Genomic DNA, 19877 nt, shown 5'->3' with positions numbered 1-19877 from the left:
AAAGTTTTCCGCAAAAGCTTTAGATACCAAAATACAAAAGCATGACATACTCAAAGTGCTCAAAGAACAAACTTCCAACCAGAATTCTTTGCATGGCAAAGTCAACATTCAGAATTAAAGGGAGAGATGAAGGGTGTCCCAAATGTGCATAGCCCCCACTGTGTCATTAAGTAGCAGAAACAAGGCTGGTCACAGGGAGGGCACATCCAGACCTGAATCCAATCTGCCACCCAGTACTTCACTGCTACACCGTCATATCTGGCAGCAGCACCATGCACAAATCTGCCACATCAGGACTGACATATTCCTGAAGCCTGTGATCTGAGAGCTACCATAAGATGGACACACTCTGAAGGTCCTGTCTCTATGCACCAGTGTTGAGCTCTTCACCACTTCTCCAGGCCAGTGAAATAAGGTGGGATGCATTCCAGCTGCCTGCAGCACCAATAGTCAAAACTGTAGGTCCAACTCCTTCTAAACAGACATTAGCCACCCCCTCATGGTGCTTCTGGAAGACCATCTCCCTCCACAGAAGTTGTACACATCTAAAATTACAGTTTTTCCCTTCACTAGAAGGTTTAGGAGCAAGAGGGAAAAGGAAGGATAAAAAAAAGTAGTACTGGGTCAACTAGTTCCCACCACTGCCACCCATCCAGTCAGGCTCCCTGCCTTTGCTGTTACTGATCATAGCCCACAGCTATCATCCATCCAACTAGACATGTAGTCTGTTACTGCTTGCCCAGCTAGCAAAAGAAAGAGATGGAAAGAGAAAAAGAGAGGAAAGAAAGAGAAATCAAGAAAGAAAGAGGGAGGGAGGGGGAGAAGTATGGAGAGGAGGAGGGAGAGAGGGAGTGAGGGAAGATGGAAGGACATATAGTACTTAAAATGCCAAATTTCAAAGACGGGATTCTCAAGGCTGCTACAGAAAAGTAAAGTTATCTATAAGGGAAATCCCTTAAGATTATCAACTAATAACTCAACAGAAACCTAAAGGCTAGAAAGGGCTGGCAGGACATGTTCAATATTCTGAACAGAAAAGATCTCCACAAGAATACTTGATCCATGGGAGAAGATCTTTACATGCTATACATCAGACAAGAGGCTAATAACCAAAATATATAAAGAGCTTGCCAAATTCAACAACAAGTAAACAAATAATTCCATCCAATAACCGGGAGAGGACATGGACAGAATATTCACCACAGAAGAGATCCAAAAGGCTGAGAAACACATGAAAAAAATGTTCCAACTCTCTGATTGTCAGAGAAATGCAAATAAAGACGAGATACCACTTCACTCCTGTGAGAATATCAGACATCAGAAAAGGTAGCAGCAAAAAATGTTGGAGAGGTTGTGGGGTCAAAGGAACCCTCCTGCACTGCTGGTGGGAATGTAAATTGGTCCAACCCCTGCAGAAAACAGTCTGTAGAACTCTCAGAAGGCTAGAAATGGACCTACCCTATGACCCTGCAATTTTTTAAGAGAAACTTAAAAGATATATCATTAGCTTGTATTTAAAACTCAATAATTAAGTATTTTATTGGAAAAAAAAAAACCTCAGTGATGTGAACTATCTCCAACTGACATAAATGCTAATCAAAAGTCCATATGCATTTTTATGATATTTGACAAAGTGATTCCAAACTGCACATGAAAAGTGCTAAAAATCAGTCAAGATTCTTTTAAGGAAGAATAATGTGAGGTCACTTGTTCTTCCAAGTATCTATAGTTATTTTACAGAGAACAGAAGAGAAATAGCAAAGAAGTTTGATTGCATTAAAATTACTTTTATTTCTCAAAAAGAATTATTTTAAAAGGAAATATCACAAGAGAAGACATTCAAAATGCCATAAAAATGCTAACGACTCATATTCCAAAACAGTGAATTCCTAGAAATTGTCTTAGAAACCAATGGAAGGGCAGGAGTAGATAGCATAATGGGTTTTTTTTTTTTTTTTAGGACTTTTACTTTTTTATCATTGGATAGAGACTGAAAGAAAATGAGAGGAGAGAGGGAGATAGAGGGAAAGAGACAGAGAGACACCTGCAGCCCTGCTTCAACACTTGTGAAGCTTTCCCTCTGCATATAGGGATCAGGGGCTTGAACGTGGATCCTTACGTACTGCAATGTGAGCTCTTAACCAGGTGCACCACTGCCTGGCCCTGATATCGTAATGGTTTTACAAGGAGACTCTCATGCTGGACACTCCAAATTCCCAGGTTCAATCTCTCCTCTACACCACCACCCCCCACCGGCACAAACTAGAGCTGAGTAGATCTGAAGTTAGATTCACCAAATGTCTAACACTTGTTAAATGTGTGTGTGTGTGTGTGTGTGTGTGTGTGTGTGTGTGTGAAAGTTCTAATAACTTCATGCCACTTTAATAAAATTGCATAATGACAGTACACTGTATTCTATTAATAGGTATAAGATACAACAAAATCTAGCTTTCAGATACTTCTACATATGTAATATTTGGGGCGTTGAGTGGTGGGGGGAAGTCTTATATGGTCATTTCACTTGTCTCAGAACATATAGATTCTCATCTGTTATCTACATTTATGTACTATATCATTTATTCTTACACCATTATTTACTTTTACTGCGTTACTACATCAATTACTAATTTTAAGTTCCAGTGAAACCACTACTTTTTTTTTTCTTTTTGCCTCCAGGGTTATTGCTGGAGCTCAGTGCCTGCACCATGAATCCACTGCTCCTGGAGGCCATTTTTCCCCCTTTTGTTGCCCTTGTTGTAGCCTTGTTATGGTTATTATTATTATTGTTGATGTCTCTCGTTGTTGCATAGGACAGAGAGAAATGCAGAGAGGAGGGGAAGACAGAGAGGGGAAGAGAAAGACAGACACCTGCAGACCTGCTTCACCGCCTGTGAAGCGACTCCCCTGCAGGTGGGGAGCCGGGGGCTCAAACCAGGATCCTTATGCCGGTCCTTGCGCTTTGCGCCACGTGCGCTTAACTTGCTGTGCTACCACCCGACTCCCCCACAAATCTTATAGTTCAACACAGTACAATGTTTTTGAAACATTTCATTGCTTTATCTTCTAAATCAAAATCCCACTACATCATGATAAAACAAAAGTAACCTGTGAACCTCATTCAGAAGCACTGACCTAGGACTGCTCACAACAGATCTTAATGTGAACACCACTCCCCAGATCTGTACTGACCTGCACCTGCCCTGAACATAATAGGCCCTAAATACAATATGCATGAGCCCCTGGCTAGAGCCAGTTTTAGGTACTTGTTATTTTTTTCCTGTGCTTGGTTTGTTCTCTGACTTCACAAGCTCCTATGTTGTTACTGGAATGCTTATGAGTTAAAAGATTGGGCCAGCTACATCAGAAGCTTCCTCTACTCTGAGAGTTAAAAGATTTGCCAAAAGAAATGGGAGAAAAAGATCACTGAACAGCAAATAAATGATAAAGTGGCTCCTATGTTGATATGTGCAATATATAACTCACTGTATTACTCAGTTCTTCTGCTGCTTCAACCCTTAACCCTTATTTATATGCACAGGTCTCACGTCTTTTAGCTCCGGGTTCCTGCTTTCAGATTTGTCACCGACCGTGCTGCTCCCATTCTGCCATTCACCTTAGACTTGTGTTGGCTGATTCTCCATCTGACCTACTGATACATCCAAGACTTACTTTCTACAACTGGTGTTTTTAGATTCATTTTTCTCATTCACCCTCACACAAGAATTTTATACCTTCATGGTTCATATTTTCTAAGTTAGTATGCCAGAGTTATTTGTTAGTCCTTAAAAAAAGACCACTGTGCTGACGGACTTTGATTCCTTGCCAAAAATCACAATGGTAACTCCAAAAATTGACTTTATTATAGGATTCAAGTAAGTATATAAGTATAGTAAGTAAAGTCCATCAGTCATCTTTCTAGAAAGTATACAAATTTTACAGCTATTATAAAAAAGGCTTTTACATTAAAATGTTAGTTTATCTACAAAGAATCTCAATTATTTTGCAATTACATTGCAAAAAGACAATAAGTTTAGAATTGCTAGACTTCTGTCTCTAAACAAGTCATAAAATGATTAAGTCCTCAAAAAGCTAACAAAGAAAAACATGCTAAAATTGTACTTATCAAAAACTTAAATTTAATGATCTTTCACTAAGTCATAAATAAAACTGGCAAGACTCACTTATTTAAAAAAAAAGTCTTAATCATAGGCAGAAAAGTTAACATCAGATGAAGTATAGTAATGCAAGGCTGGTGAGACAGCTTATTTGGAAACATGCCTGATTTGAGCCTGGTCCCCATTACACTGGGGCAAAGTCTTCCCCTCTTTCCCTTTCTTTCTGTCTTGTTCTCAATCCTCTGAACTGAAAAAGCTGGCCTGTAGCAGTGCAGTCCCAGTAAAAACAAAAGAGAGAAGAAAAGGAAGGAATATAATAAAGCTAATATGATTATTTAAATTATTCATTACTGCTTTCTCATTGAAAAATTAAAATACCAACCTCTAAAAAGACTGAAAGAATAATAAATTTACTCTAAAACTAAATTCTCAAATAATCTCACCAAAGATTTTTCTTTTGGTTATCTGGCAATCCAAACAAATCACTGCATCCATTTTGTAATACATAAACTTACTCTTTTATTTGGTGATAGGTAAACAGAAGCAGCTTATCTCTAGACATTTTACTTCCATATGCAATTACAGCAAATGATTACATAAACGATGTAATGCTTATGTGGTTAATGTAAAAACCTTCACTTTGATAAAGTTGCTGCAATACTATAATGAATCCACCAGGGCTCCCAGAAGGGGGAAAAAAAACAACACCATGAATTCAGCGTGAAAGCATTTAAAAGCAAAGTCAAATGTTCCTGTTTAACTAGAATTATTTATGAATGCCCATAAAATGGAAGCTAGTCTAAGATATTTTGCCTTCCTCTTTCAAAAGTGGTATTCAATATATGCATACCATACAAAAATAATTATTTAGTAAAGCCAAGATCAGCTTATATCCCCAAAACATGTCTAAAATTTAGGTGTTATTTTTCCTTCAAGGTTTAGAGTTTAAAGAATGCTTAATAAATTATTCCAAGCTAAAAATGTAAATAAATAAAAAATGGTGCCTATATGTTAATCAAGTGGAAAGATTTGAATAACACTATTCTAGGTTCTAATGATATCTAAATAACGTGTTTAACCAATCACAGTAATTCACTATTTAGTTACCTGGGTTCCCAATAGTGGTTTATCTATGACTACACTGTAAGTGTACATTTCAGCAAAAATCAAATATACTAGCACTCAACCATACAGATAGGCTACAAATATACATTAAAGTTTACTAAGGTCCTACTGTATGTATACCACTATACTGGGTTAGTAAAATGATAAAAGATTGCAACATGCAATTTTTCTTTGAGTGCCAAAATGTCTACCACACTGTCAGTACTTAATAAACACCTATTTTATTTTATTTTATTTTTTAAAGGTTTTATGTATTTATTAATGAGAAATTAGGAGGCGAGAGAGAAAGAAAGAACTGGGCATCACTCTGGTACATAGGCTGCTGGGGATCAAACTCAGGACCTCATGCTTGAGAGTTCAATGCTTTTATCCACTGTGCCATCTCCTGGACCACTACTTTATTTTTTTAAATATTTTTATTTTTATTTCTTTTTTCTTTTTTTTTTCCCTTTGGTTGCTCTTGTTTATCATTGTTGTTATTATTGTTGTTATTGCTATTGTTGCTGGATAAGACAGAGAGAAATCAAGAGAGATGGGGAAGACAGAGAGGGGAGAGAAAGACAGACACCGGCAGACCTGCTTCACCATTTGTGAAGTGACCCCTGCTGCAGATGAGGAGCGGGGGGACTCAAACCGGGATCCTTACTCCGATCTTTGCACTTTGGGCCGTGTGCGATTATCCCACTGTGCTACTGCCTGGCCCCCAATGAACATTTATTTTAAATAGACTAGTTTATATTAAAATTGCAGTGAATGGATTTGAACAGAAAAGGTTTCTTTGGCAAACCATTATAACAAATACAGTTTGAGGACAATAAGCATTTAAATATAAAGTAGATTTTAGATGGTTCTAATATACCATGTCCAATATAAGAGACACTTACATATGTTTAAGATATATACACTAAGTATTTAGGTTGCTGTGCCATGTGGTTAGAAATTAACTTTGAAATATACTGAAAAAGGAGGAAGAGAAAGTGAAAGGCAGAAAAGAAAAGCTGACAGTCAAGGTAAGGGTGGCAAGAACTGTAATTGTAATTTAGATGATGTGCCTACTGGGGTCCCAGTTTACTCTTCTTTATGGCATACGAATAAATTGATCTGTCTTTTGCTATATTTGAATTTCTCACAATAAAATGCTAAAACCTTCTTCAAGAATGGGGCTTGATTGGCAAATGAAGATTACTGGCAAGTAGGATATGAACTGGAAAGCATTTTAAGTACCCTACCTCAATCTAATACTCCACCCATCTACAAATACATTCACAAACATCCTTCAATTTTCTTGGCTGCATAACATGGCAATTAACTCCCTCAGTAATCCTGAGTCCCTCAGTCCCCACCAAGTTAGGAAGCCAACTAGCCCTCTTTCCCTAATTTCCTGATAACCCACAAGCTCATGACCTCAGCTCTGTTCCATCTATTACATCTATCCTTCTAAATTTTGTTTCTAATTCTGTCTAATTCCAATTGCCAAGTTAATAGACTCTAAACATGAAAAGCTAGAGAGAGGTATTCTAAATGATAAACTCTGTAGTAAATAACCTCTATGAATGAACAGACCCTTCAAAATTTCATTCTGTCTGGTTAACATGCCCTTGACACTTGAATGTTTCAAATAAGTTAGCAGGTGGGGCCTAGAGGGAATGAATACGCTAAGGTTAAGCAGTTTTACTTTCTATTTTTAATTCCAAATTTGCCTTTCCCCCAGGCCTCTACCTCTAATGTGAGATCTTCTAAATTTTTCCAATAGTTAAACAAGAATCCTCCTTGTATCAAAATTGGAAATACAGTACCTGCATCACAAACTCCCGACGTCGAGGCATTCCTCTTTCTGAAAGCAAAACATAATCTGGTTCTTTTTCCTTTTTGGCCTGCTGAATTTGCGCCAGACGGCTAATGGGGTTCATTCCTTGACCATACTCTGGTCCAGCCTAAAAAATAATTTCAGAAAAAAAAATATATAAGAATATGCCTGTAGGACGGAGGGTAGATAGCACAATGGTTATGCAAAGTGACTCTCATGCCTGAGGCTCCAAAGCCCCAGGTTCAATCCCCTGCACCACCATAAGCCTGAGCTGAACAGCGCTCTGGTTAAAAAAAAAAAAAGAATATGCCTGTAATACCTGTTATTAAATCCTAAATCTTTGTCCCCAAAACAATGACAAGAAGAAATTAATGTGTCACTTATGAAAATAAATTTTCCCAACTCCAGAAAAAACTTTAAAAATCACAAAATGGACCTGAAACTAAGGTTTCTCGAGAATCTTAGGCTCTGAAATATTATTAATATACACATAACACACACATATATTTATGTACATATATTTTGCTGCCATGGTTATTGCTGGGGCTCTAGGCCATCAGAATTCCACTGCTCTTAGTAGATTGATATTCTCTCTCTCTCTCTCTCTCTCTCTCTCTCAATAGCACTGCTTAGTTCTGGTTTATGGTGATGCTGGGAATTGAACCTGGGACCCTCGGTGCCTCAGCCATTAAATGCTATTTGTATAACCATTATGCTATGTCCCCAGGCAGTCTGTCTGTCTATCTATCTCTGGGACAGAAGTTAAAAGGATGAGAAACACCACAACACTACTCCACCACTTATAAAGCTTTCTCCGTACAGGTGCTTCCATATGGTGACCGGGGGCTCAAACCCAAATCTGTGTGCATGGCAGAGTGTGCTCCGCTGCATCCAGAACTGTACACACAGCAGAGTATCTGCTGCTGACTGTTGTTCATGTACAGTCACACTTCAAACTTGATTCTGGGATAGGAAACAATCCAGAGATATAGGCGCCAACTTATAGGAAATTTTTTTCACCTACAGTTTCCATGATATTTATATAGTAAATCTAATTAATGTTCACAGGCATATGCTTACCTTTACTATTGTCTTAGGGCGTTTTTTAAAAAACAGTTTTGGTTTTTCAACCAAAGGAAGAGGTGGAAGTTTCTTAAGCTCCTGTAAGACAGTGGTTGCAGCCCGTTTCTTGGAAAGTTTTTTGCTATTTCCCTCTCCTTCCGCAGAAAACTCTCCCACTGACACTCGAGTAACAAAGCTTTTCATATGTGGCGGTCCACTTTCTTTAATAACCTATTAAACAGAAGCAAAATAGTAAATGACATACAGACACCTAAAATGTCCTCAAGTGTCCTTAAGCATGAGCTTCCCTAACGTTCAAAGCATAATCAAAACTGAAATTAAGAATATGCCAAAATTGTAATTTTATCAAAATTTTATTATGAAGGTACTGCACATGGACTATCCATGATATTTAACTGGTACTGAAAGAAAATAAATCTAAAGACACATTAGTAGTCCGAAATTAGTTTTTACTAGTTTAGAAGACAATTCTATTACAGTCACTGTTTCTTACAGAACATATTAGGTTTGATACACAGGCCACTCAGAATAATTTTGTTTTGTTTTGTTTTCTTGTTTTCCTCCAGGGTTATCTCTGGGGCTCTGTGCCAGCACTACGAATTCACTACTCTTGTGGCCATTTTTTGGATAGGACAGAGAAACAGAGGGGAGGGAGAGACCGAGGGGGGTGTTATCTTTGGGAGGTGTAGGTGAGAAGACACAGGACCTTGGTGGTGGGTATAATGTAATTTTACAGTCTTGTAACCCACTACTAAGCACAAATAAGAATAAAGAAAAAGGGGCCAGGCGGTGGCACACCTGGTTAAGTGCACACATTACAATGCGCAAGGACCCGGGTTCAAGCCCCTGGCCCCCGTCTGCAGGGAGAAAGCTTCACAAGTGGTGAAGAAGGGCTGCAGGTGTCTCTCTGTCTCTTTCCCTCTATCTCCCCTTCCCTTCTCAATTTCGCTCTGTCTCTATCAAATAAATAAATTTAAAAAAAAAGACTGATGGGTCTTTAAAAAAATAAAATAAAGGAAAAAAGTACTTTGTTTATAAACATAGTATACTACTTAACATTACATAGAAATTTTTATTTTATCTGGTAATACTAGGTACCAATTAGAAAAGAAAAGCAGGGGGTCCGGCAGTAGCACAGTGGGTTAAGCACACATGGCACAAAGCCCAAGGACCAGCTCAAGGATCCCGGTTCGAGCCTCCGGCTCCCCACCTGCAAGGGGGTCGAGTCACAAGCAGTGAAGCAGGTCCGCAGGTGTCTATCCTTCTCTCCCCCTCTGTGTCTTCCCTACCTCTCTCCATTTCTCTCTGTTCACCCAACAACAATGACAGCAATAACAATAATAGCAATAACGATGACAAGCAACAAAAAGGGAAAAAATAGCCTCCAGGAGCAATGGATTCATAGTGCAGGCACCAAGCCCCAGTGATAACCTTGGAGGCAGAGTACAATGCCTTCGAACCATTTCTGAAAACAAGGAATTTCTATTGAGTGTACTTTCCAGGTAATTTATTATCTGAAAATAACAAAATAACTTATACAATAACTTTAAAAGACATCCTCAATTTAAAAAAAAAAGGATAACTTAATAGGATACTAAATACTTAACATTTTAGAGTTCATATTATATTATCATTAAAATGTTAAATATACTATAACGTAAAGGTATCTCCAAGAACTTCTAAGACTTGCAAAACTATTCAGTGCAGTCTTTAAAAGACAACAGTTCCAATAATTTTTTGTAAAAGCAATTATTTTAATATACTTCTGTAATTTTCCCTATCATTTCTTGCTGGGACTGATAGCCTCTCAGACATATTTTATACCTGCCTTCCTCAGTATTCTGCTTTTAATCTGTTATAGGCTGAGAAATCAGATAGCCGTATTTGTTAGAATTGCATCTGAGGAAAAAAGTAAGCAGGTTCTCAATTGAAATGAATTGATTCTGTGAGTAAAATATAGGAGCTTCTTAGTAGGTTAATGTCAAAATGTTGAGAATACTTCATGATCTGGGATTTGTCTATTTTCTACATATCTGAGTTGCAAAATTAGTAGCAACTTAATAAACATAATAATTTAAGTGTTTTTTTTATTTCACACAACTTAATATTTTATGACATATTTACCAAAAAGTAAAGCTGCATAATTACTTCTTTGTGATTTACTAATATTTTGCTCTTCACAATTTTTGAAGAAATGATATACTAATACATGTGTCAGTAAACATTTCTTTAAACATTTTCAATCTGGTCTTATTAAAAACCCCAAATCCTGTAAATTGCTATGTCAACCTATACTCAAAATTAGAACCGAAAGTGAAAATTGAAATATCATACACACACACACACACACACACACACACACACACACATAGCTGATTTTTTAAAAACAGTTTAAAATGTTGGCAAGAATCTATGATAATCAATGATATTTTCCCCAGAACCTATATCTCTGGATAAGAGTTTGAACACAAGGAAGTACATGCAGGGTACTAGTATGCCAGTTAAGTATATTTACTTGTTTCTTTAAATAATGGGGGTAGGTGTTTAGAGGTTCTTTCTGAGCACATACCTCAAAACTGACAGGCATATTTCGCTTCAGAGCAATTTCAAACACTAAACTGATCTCAGATTTATTTGCATCTTTGTCATCATCCATTTCTTTTCCTGATTCGCCATTCTAAATCACAAAAAAAGAGAGAGGATGAATTTTCATTTTGTAACCAGCTTTTTATATAGTGGTATAATCGAGGGAGTATCCATCTAAAATATAACAAAAAAACAGAAAATCATAGACTGTCTTGTGGATTCCTGTGTAATCACATTAGTGTAATCACAGCAGTTGAGGTCTTTGCTGCAATGTTTCTTGCTATTTCTTTTTTTTTGTTTTAACAAAGGAGACAGATAAATGCTGATTGTACACATCTCTTATTCAACCATATGTTGATTTGAGGTTATTCTACATTCCCAGAGATCCAGTTCCAATCCTCATTAGAAATCTCTATTCCCCTCCACATATAGCACTTGTACTTGATACTGACATTTAATCTTCTATGAAGAGTGAATTATAGAAAGAAAAGCAAAATGTAAACCAGGACTTTTTGAGCCCTGTCAGTCTCTGGCACCAATTCATTAGCTCACTGATTTAACATAATATTTCTAGACGGCATTATATATTCTGAACATTGTCTAAATAGAAAAAATAAAGAGAGTATTCCTACTGTGAATAAGCTTATGATCCAGTGAAAAAGAGATAAACAGGTATGCATATTAATAAAAGGAGACAATGAGAAAAATACTTGTGTTCCATTAAATAAGGTAAGTCCTAATGAATAAAACAACAGGTTTGGGGAAAAGGATATTGTGGAGATTGAACTGTATAATATGAAATAACTAAGTGGAAAAATGCAACAAAATGACATTGGACAAAGTTGAAACTGCCACTATCATTTTGAAGGCGATAGTGATAATAACTAGTGGTATGGGAGGCGCAGTGGATAAAGCACTGGACTCTCAGCCATGAGGTCCCAAGTTCAATCCCCTGCAGTAAATGTACCAGAGTAATGTCTAATTTCTTTCTCTCTCTATCTTTCTCATGAATAAATAAATAAATTCTAAATAAATAAAAACAAAAGGGAGAGAATAAAGACATGAGAATGACAATGAGTGAAATTACTGAAGATCACTTTTAATATAATGTAGCAATGAAAATCCATCTTAAATTCTCTGAGTCTAGATGAACACAATGTAAAACATGTTAAATCAATACTAACATCAAATGCAGGGTAACCGAATGTTATTTCTCATCCTTGTTCATAACCCAGAATCTTAACTTATCTGAGAAGTGAACTCCCTCAATAAAACAAAACCCTGAAAGGCAAGGTCATCCCTGCAGAAACATGAATCTAGTTAAGAGAAACAAATCCTAGCAGATTTTCGTATTCTTTCCTATCATGGAAGATTATTTCTTTAATTTACAAACATGCACTTATGGTCTCAGTAATCTCTCCGGGGAACTATAGGACAGAAATTGTTACATGCATCACTACTACACCTGAGGTGATTTTTCTGGAATGGGTTCATTTTGTAATGCTTGAAGAGCTTTCATGGCAGCATTGTGTCTAGCAGCTTGTCGAGTCTTTCCTTCCCCAAAAAATTCATTATTTCCTACAGTCAGCTGAACATAAAAGATCTTGGGCACCGGACAATGATACCTAACATAAGAAAACAAAAATATCATGTTCAATAACATTCCTCTGTAATCATTAATAAGATTTTGTTTTGTACTATGAGACCTGCCATATAATCTCTTATGCTTCCTATTAGCACTATTAAAAATTTTAACTTGTGGATGCATTTGAGAGAATATGAGTAATATATCTATAAAACAACAGAGTATATACTCATCTCCATGAAAAACCTATTAGAAATAATGAAGCATACATTAATATAATAAAAATTAAGGCCAGAGCAATATATAGTGGTTAAGGACCAGACTTTCAAGCTTAAGATCCCAGAGGTCCCAGATTGAATCCCAAATCACCATAATCTAGAGGTGAATAGTACTCCAGTCTCTCTGTTATACTTTCTCTCTCTCATTAAAACAAAATATGGAGTCGGGTGGTAGTGCAGCAGGTTAAGTGCAGGTTGTGCAAAGTTCAAGGGCAGAAGTAAGGATACCGGTTCGAGCCCCCAGCTTCCCACCAGCAATGGAGTCACTTCACAAATGGTGAAACAGGTCTGCAGGTGTCTACCTTTCTCTCCCCCTCTCTATCTTCCCCTCCTCTCTCCATTTCTTTCTGTCCTATCCAACAACAACATCATTAACAATAAGAACTTCAACAATAGCACAACAAGGGTAACAAAAGGGAATAAATAAATGAATATTTAAAATATTAATAAACAAATAAACGGTAGTAAAGAATTATTTATAGGGGTCAAGCAGTGGCTCCATTTGGTTGAGCGCACATGCTATAATGCACAAGGACCCAGGTTCAAGCAGTGGTGAAGCAGTGCTGCAGGTCTCTCTCTCTCTCTTCCTCTGTACCTCCCCTTCCCTCTCAGTTTCTCTATCTCTATCCAAAAAAATGAATTAAGGAAATTTTTTTTTTTGCCTCCAGGGTTATTGCTGGGGCTTGTTGCCTGCACCATGAATCCACTGCACCCGGAGACTATTTTCTCCCCTTTTTGTTGCCCTTGTTGTTACTGATGTCATCGTTGTTGGATAGCACAGAGAGAAATGGAGACAGGAGGGGGAGATGGGGGGGGGCGGGAGAAAGACAGACACCTGCAGACCTGCTTCACCGCCTGTCAAGCGATCCCCTTGCAGATGGGGAGCTGGGGGCTCGAACCAAGATCCTTGAGCTGGTCCTTGTGCTTCATGCCATGTGCACCTAACCTGCTGCACTACCACTGACCCCCAAAATAAAATACTTTTTAAAAAATTATCTATATAAGACTTTAATTATATCAGAAAATTTCTTTTTGTGTGTGTTTTAAAAAATATTTTATTTATTTGACAGAAATAGAAACAGAGACAGAAAGACACCTGTAGTAGTTTTTGCCACTTTTTCTAATTGGTACCTAGTATTACCAGATAAAAAGTAGTTTTGCCCTACCTCCTATCCGCCCTCCCCAAGAAAAATTCTTGATGAGAATTTCTCGGCTGCATTTTGGTGGAAGCGAGCTAAAAATGATCTAGCACTAAAAGAGGGAACAACAACAGAGGCTAGAAATATGCAAGCTTAATGACGTGACAGTACAGATTATTCTGAGTTTAGCAGAACTTAGTTATGATCAGAAATTGGAAGAACAGAGTGATGGAGTTACTGCTCCAAAGGAATAAGCATTTTTCAGAGATCAGATACAAGACAGAAAGCTAAAACCAATTCTTAAGCAGAAAGGATCATAGTAAATGTCTTTAAGGTAGGTTTGTGTTTAACAAGATTGAGATTAAAAAAAAAAAAAAAAGCATAGCTAAGTGAAGCAGACATGAACATTGAAAAGGAGCTCTAAGAAGATAAAACAAACAAAAGAAATTAAGGAGGCTCCAGGCAGTAATGAGCCTGATTGAGTGCACATGCTACAATGTGCAAGGACCTGGGTTCAGGCCTCCGGTCCCCACCTATGGGGAGAAACCTTCATGAGCAATAACAGTGCTGTAGGTAGGTGTCTCTCTTTCTCTCTCCCACCCAGCTCCTCTTCCTTCTCAATTTCTCTCTGTCTCTATCAGATAAACAATTGTAATTTTTAAAAGAAACGAGGAGACTGTAAGAAAAATCCATTAATTGAACATTTTTTTTCTTTATTGGGGGATTAATGGTTTACAATTGACAGTAGATACAATAGTTTGTATTAATTCAACAGTTATTTACCTTCAATGTGATAATGAAATAACACAATGAATAAAACCACACATTAGAATAAGGAAGAGAGACAATAAGTAAGATAAAACTGTAGAATGGCTATTACGTTGAGATATGTATTAAACTCAAAACAGGAAAGGTTCAGAACCATCAAGGAATTCGGTTTCAGATAGTCATCCAGGGAGGGGGCCACTACTGTGTAAGGACCTGCAATGCGACTGGCAAGACAGCTCAGCTGGGAAGGGACCTGTTTTGCTGTGCATGTGGACCCACATTTGAGCCCGGCCCCCACCTCTGGGAAAGCTGCAGTGATGTGGTGTCTTTCCTCCTATCTCTCTCTTTCTATCTGAAAAGATCAGCACAAGAGTAGTAAAGGCTTGGTGCAACACCAAGACAAGATATGAAATAAATGAGGTAGGAAACTATTCAGGTGTGAAGAATAGGGCCAGAAAAATAAAAGCAAGGACAAAGGCTCTGAGTCAGTAATTATCATGCATATTCGGGTAGTTCAGAGGATACCCACCTCATTTTTGAGTCATAAGAGTGAGAAAAGGGACAGTAAAGATGACAATAAAGTGGCTAGGTTTCACATTAATTTCCTTAGAAATCTCTGTAAGGATTTGATTCATACAAAGTGAAATAAGTCAAACCACTAGTACTTTTAAGCAGAGAAGAAACATAATCAGACTTAAAATTTGGAAGAATCATCTGGACTACTGCATTAAGAAGAAATTGTAGGGCTGGGGAGATAGCATAATAGCTATGCAAAAGACTTTCATGCCTGAGGCTCCCAAGTCCCAGGTCTAATCCCTTACAACACCATAAGCCAGAACTGAGCAGTGTTCTGGTAGAACGTAATAAATAATAGTAATAACAACAACTGGAAAAGAGGAGGAGAAGGAGGAGGAAGAAAAATTATTCACACAGCAGATGGGACTAATTAGAAAAGGTTTGCTGACGGTGAAGGACTAGAAATATAGATCAACACCAAAGATACAGATCTGGGGAGCAATAATTGAAACCAGGTGAAGGGATAAACAGCTGGAAAGGGTAAGTGTAAAGGAAGAAAGCAAGAAAGCCTGAGGCTGGGATCTGATTAATGTCCTTGATCAAAAGGCAAGGGAAATAATAGACAGCAGTGAAGGAGATGAAAGAGGGTCAGAGTCAGAAAATTACACCATGTCAGGGAAAGAGATCATCAATAGTGTCAACTGTAATGAAGAAATCTGAAGTATGAAACAAAAGTAAAGGCTGCTACTTTTAATTCTTAGGTCAATAATCTTGAACCATGGTTTCTTATCAATTTAAGATAAAGTGTTTTAAGTGTGTTTTGTTATGTCATGTGACATTTTTAATTGGCAAATATAAAAAAGTTAAAAGAAAAAAAAGCACTTACACTTAAAGACTTTGTGGAGTCTGTATACAAATTTTAAAAAGCATTAAAAAAAAAACACACCAGTTTAAGAAAACACAGTCCTCCTTGTTTTTTTTTTATTTTAATAACTGTGAGCTGGCATGCATAATTTCCTATTACCTATCTTATTTTAGATCCCTTTAAGAAATTTTGATAGGCTAATATAGTGAACACAGGTTATCTTCAATCTATCCCACAAAATTCATTTTCCCCACCTCCTCAGAACTTGATGCATATTTTAACTGGTTCCACTATAAAACTTTAAAACAGAAGGAAAAAAAAAGCAACTTTAAAACAGGCAACCTGAAATCAGAAATTTACTCCTGGACTGAGATCTTATATGACAAACTTTTTACCATAGAGCAAATGTTTACAATTAATTATATACTGAAAATAGAGGTCCACAACCGGAATGCTAACAGACCTTTAACTACAGTAGAGGGAGTGGGCGCCACCATAATCACTAAGGCCTGCTGACAATTACAAAACTCATTTTGGTTTGCCACAGAGACAAACAAAATTTCTTTTCATTATAACTTTACTGGAATATGATGTCATAACACATAACCATACTGAAACAATCTGCTGATTTTCTGACCAAGATATTAATTGTACCCTAAATAGCCCTTAGGGCCTCTATCTTTTTAGTCATCAAATATGGGTCAATGTACGTGTACGGGTACACATATGGATATATATATGTATATATGAATTATATGGTATAAATATGAGACGAACTTTTAGGTATGCTATGTTTTCACCAAAAAAGTAAAACACTCCTGTACTAACAACAGGAAATACCTAAACTGTATGCCTGACATATTCCACTCCAATTTCACTTTATCCTCTTAACAAGTATTAATAATACATACCACATGTGTTGAAGACCTTATATATCATATCACATATCATCATGACAATTAAAATTAACCAGAGCTCTTTCATTAATTAATAACACCCAGACTGAATTATAGGAGAAATGAAGCAAAGTTGCTTTTGTGTGTTAGGTCCTGGTTTCTAAATGTTTATTTCCTTTGGTAAGAAATAGTTTATTAACTTTAAAAGCTGGTATAATCTAGTAAATGAAGTCCTTCTTTCTATTTATTTTAAACAGTGAATTCATTTTTGGTAAAATACACACAACCCTGGTTTGAGCCCACAGCACACATGGGAGTATTGCTACGTTGGAGGAGACTCGAGTGCTGTGATGTCTGTTTTTTCCTGTCTCTTTCTCTATTTTTCACCCTCCCCCTTACCTCTCTCTCTGAAGTCAACTTGAATTGGTAAAATCGTGGACACGTGTGGTCCTAGCAATGTACACAAAAAATTAATGGGCACAGGCATACAAATTAACATCAATATATATTATTATTCTCTCATTTAAAATTCTGTGGTTGGGAGTCGGGCTGTAGTGCAGCGGGCTAAGCGCAGGTGGCGCAAAGCACAAGGACCAGCATAAGGATCCCGGTTCGAACCCCGGCTCCCCACCTGCAGGGGAGTCACTTCACAGGCGGTGAAGCAGGTCTGCAGGTGTCTATCTTTCTCTCCTCCTCTCTGTCTTCCCCTCCCTCTCTCCATTTCTCTCTGTCCTATCCAACAACAACAATAATAATAACTACAACAATAAAACAACAAGGGCAACAAAAGGGAATAAATAAATAAAATTAATATAAAAAAATTTTTTTAAAAATTCTGTGGTCAATACTTGGGCTTACTATTAAAAGTGAGTCACGGGGCCAGGTTCAGCGGGTTAAGCACAAATAGTATGAAGTGCAAGGACCTGTGTAAGATCCCGGGTGTGAGCCCCTGGCTCCCCAACTGCAGTGGGGTCACTTCATAAGCAGTGAAGCAGGTCTTCAGGTTGTCTCTTTCTATTCTTCTCTCTGTCTCTCCCTCCTCTCTCAATTTCTCTCTCTCCTATCCAGTGGGGGGGGGGGAAATAGCCTCCTTTAGGAGCAGTGGGATCGTAGTGTTGGCACTGAACCCCAGCGATAACCCTAGAGACCCAAAAAAAAAAATGGGAGTCACAGCACCAGAGAGACAGCACAACAGAACACTGACTCGCATGTTTAAGGTCCCAGGATTGAACCACGGCACTGCATATGCCAGAGCTAAACCATCTCCACTGAAAACAGCAATTGAGCCCACGCCCTCTAATCTGTTGACATTCTTACCCAAAAAGCAACAAATAAAATAAAAAATATCCTTTTCCTAGATTATCCTAACTCTTGTAATCTAGTTTATCTCTAAAACCTCAAAAGTCAATGTAAAATCAAAGAATGTATATTTTGTTCCATTGAATTATATATATAACATTCCTTATCAGTTTTATTTTGACTGTGAAAAAAGGGAAGATTTGACACTTCTTAATAGTTACTAAAAGAATTATTATGATTATGTTTAAGTATCAGTTAAAACAACTTTCTATGCCATATGTCCTTGCCATCCTCCCAAAAGTTGATTTATTAATGCCCTCTTTGTGGGTCCATCCCTTTCTAAACAAATAAAATTCATGTGACCTCCCTACCATTCTGCAGCTGCCTTTTTCTCCAACATCTCCACTTTCCTAACTATCATTTTTACAAGGTGAGAAAGACATATTCCAAATAACATTAGAAATTTTTTGTAAATGACAAGTTACTACCTCATTTTGTTTTATAGCATTATTCATATATCTCAATACAGCTTAAGCACTCATTTGTCCCAGACTGGTTTATATCTTAAAATATATGACTATGCTATCTTCTGATCTAATAAGAAGACATTTCTGTGTTTCTTTCAAACATTGACTGAAAGTAGAAATGTCATTTCATCTATCTCTGTTTACTTTTCTGTGAAATATCTATAGAATCTATGTTTAAAGATCTCCAATGCCCAAAACTTAGAATTCAAAAGACATGTTGATTATTTTGACTCTTTGTGCAGGTTTTTGGCACTCAGCATGCTTTTTCCTGCTATAGGAAAATGGCATGTTTTATCTTAAAGTAACAGAATAGTCCTTGGCATATTTTCAGGTTTGTATGTCTAGATAAAAAAGAATTCTTCCTCTATACACATCTAGAAATTTTGAAAATATATCTTTTATGGGATCTTAAGTTCCAGTCTTAAGAATTTCAACAATCAAAGCCCATTAGAAAAGCTTCACAGGACAGCTGAAAAGATTTTTAGTTATTTGAAGACCATGTAGAATTCACAGAATTGCTATAATTGTCTTTTATATACTTCAGGGAAAATTTAAAAAGATGACCAATAAACAATAGGATAGAGTGACAGAATTATAAGCTATGTTTTGTTTTATTATTTAAATTTTTGAAAATAATATGGCTACATGGGAACATGAACTGTCCAAATCAATTAAGGTGCTCAAAATGTAAATCTGACAGTCAGTGGAGTGACTTCTAGAATGTACAATGTGTGTCCCAGGAGTAAATAATCTGTGCTGTGTTACTGACATGGCTGCCAGAATAAGACTATGTCATCAGAACATGCTATCAAAGAGCTCCATTTTTAAACATACAATTATTACCCTGAAGTTGCACACTTGGAACTAGCATAAACTTACTCCTGTTTCTTCACTAAATGGGTATCTAGATAAGTTGTCGTCATCGTCATCATCATCATTACCTCTATTATCAAGATTACAGCAGAAGCATACAAAGAGCTCACTATGTGCCAGGCACTACATCAACTGCCTACATACTAATCTCACTCAGCCACTGCAACAACACTAGCTGTATTTTACACAAAAGGAAGAGAGATACTAATTAACTTGTCAGAGGACATTCCAGAATCCATACAGTTAACCTCTATACTATGCTGCCTCAGAATGAACTAAATAAGCAATGGTATAAACTACAGAGACGTTATCTATAAATTTTGGAAGTGTTGTGCCAGTCTTGGGACAACAAGGCAATTTAAGTCAAATTAAACATGAGATCTGGAAAATGTTGACGATCTCAGTTACTAAAAAG

At 37.1% G+C, this 19877-nt stretch overlaps 1 protein-coding gene across 11 annotated transcripts in view; it reads right to left on the bottom strand.

Annotated features, from left to right (window-relative positions):
• Positions 1-19877, bottom strand: part of STAU2 (staufen double-stranded RNA binding protein 2) — a 284150-nt gene that overhangs the window by 171867 nt on the left and 92406 nt on the right. For all 11 annotated transcript variants that reach the window (XM_060200130.1, XM_060200104.1, XM_060200101.1 and 8 more), the window contains 4 exons: positions 12182-12341; positions 10700-10807; positions 8128-8340; positions 7037-7174 (listed from right to left, as the gene is read on the bottom strand). In XM_060200130.1, coding sequence (XP_060056113.1) covers positions 7037-7174; positions 8128-8340; positions 10700-10807; positions 12182-12341 — 619 coding nt within the window. The remainder of the gene's footprint in view (positions 1-7036; positions 7175-8127; positions 8341-10699; positions 10808-12181; positions 12342-19877) is intronic.

This window comes from Erinaceus europaeus, chromosome 1, assembly GCF_950295315.1.
Source record: "Erinaceus europaeus chromosome 1, mEriEur2.1, whole genome shotgun sequence".
NCBI classification, from domain to species: Eukaryota; Metazoa; Chordata; class Mammalia; order Eulipotyphla; family Erinaceidae; genus Erinaceus; species Erinaceus europaeus.
The sequence above is the reverse complement of the archived record's forward strand: the minus strand, read 5'-3'. Positions and strand labels throughout refer to the sequence as shown.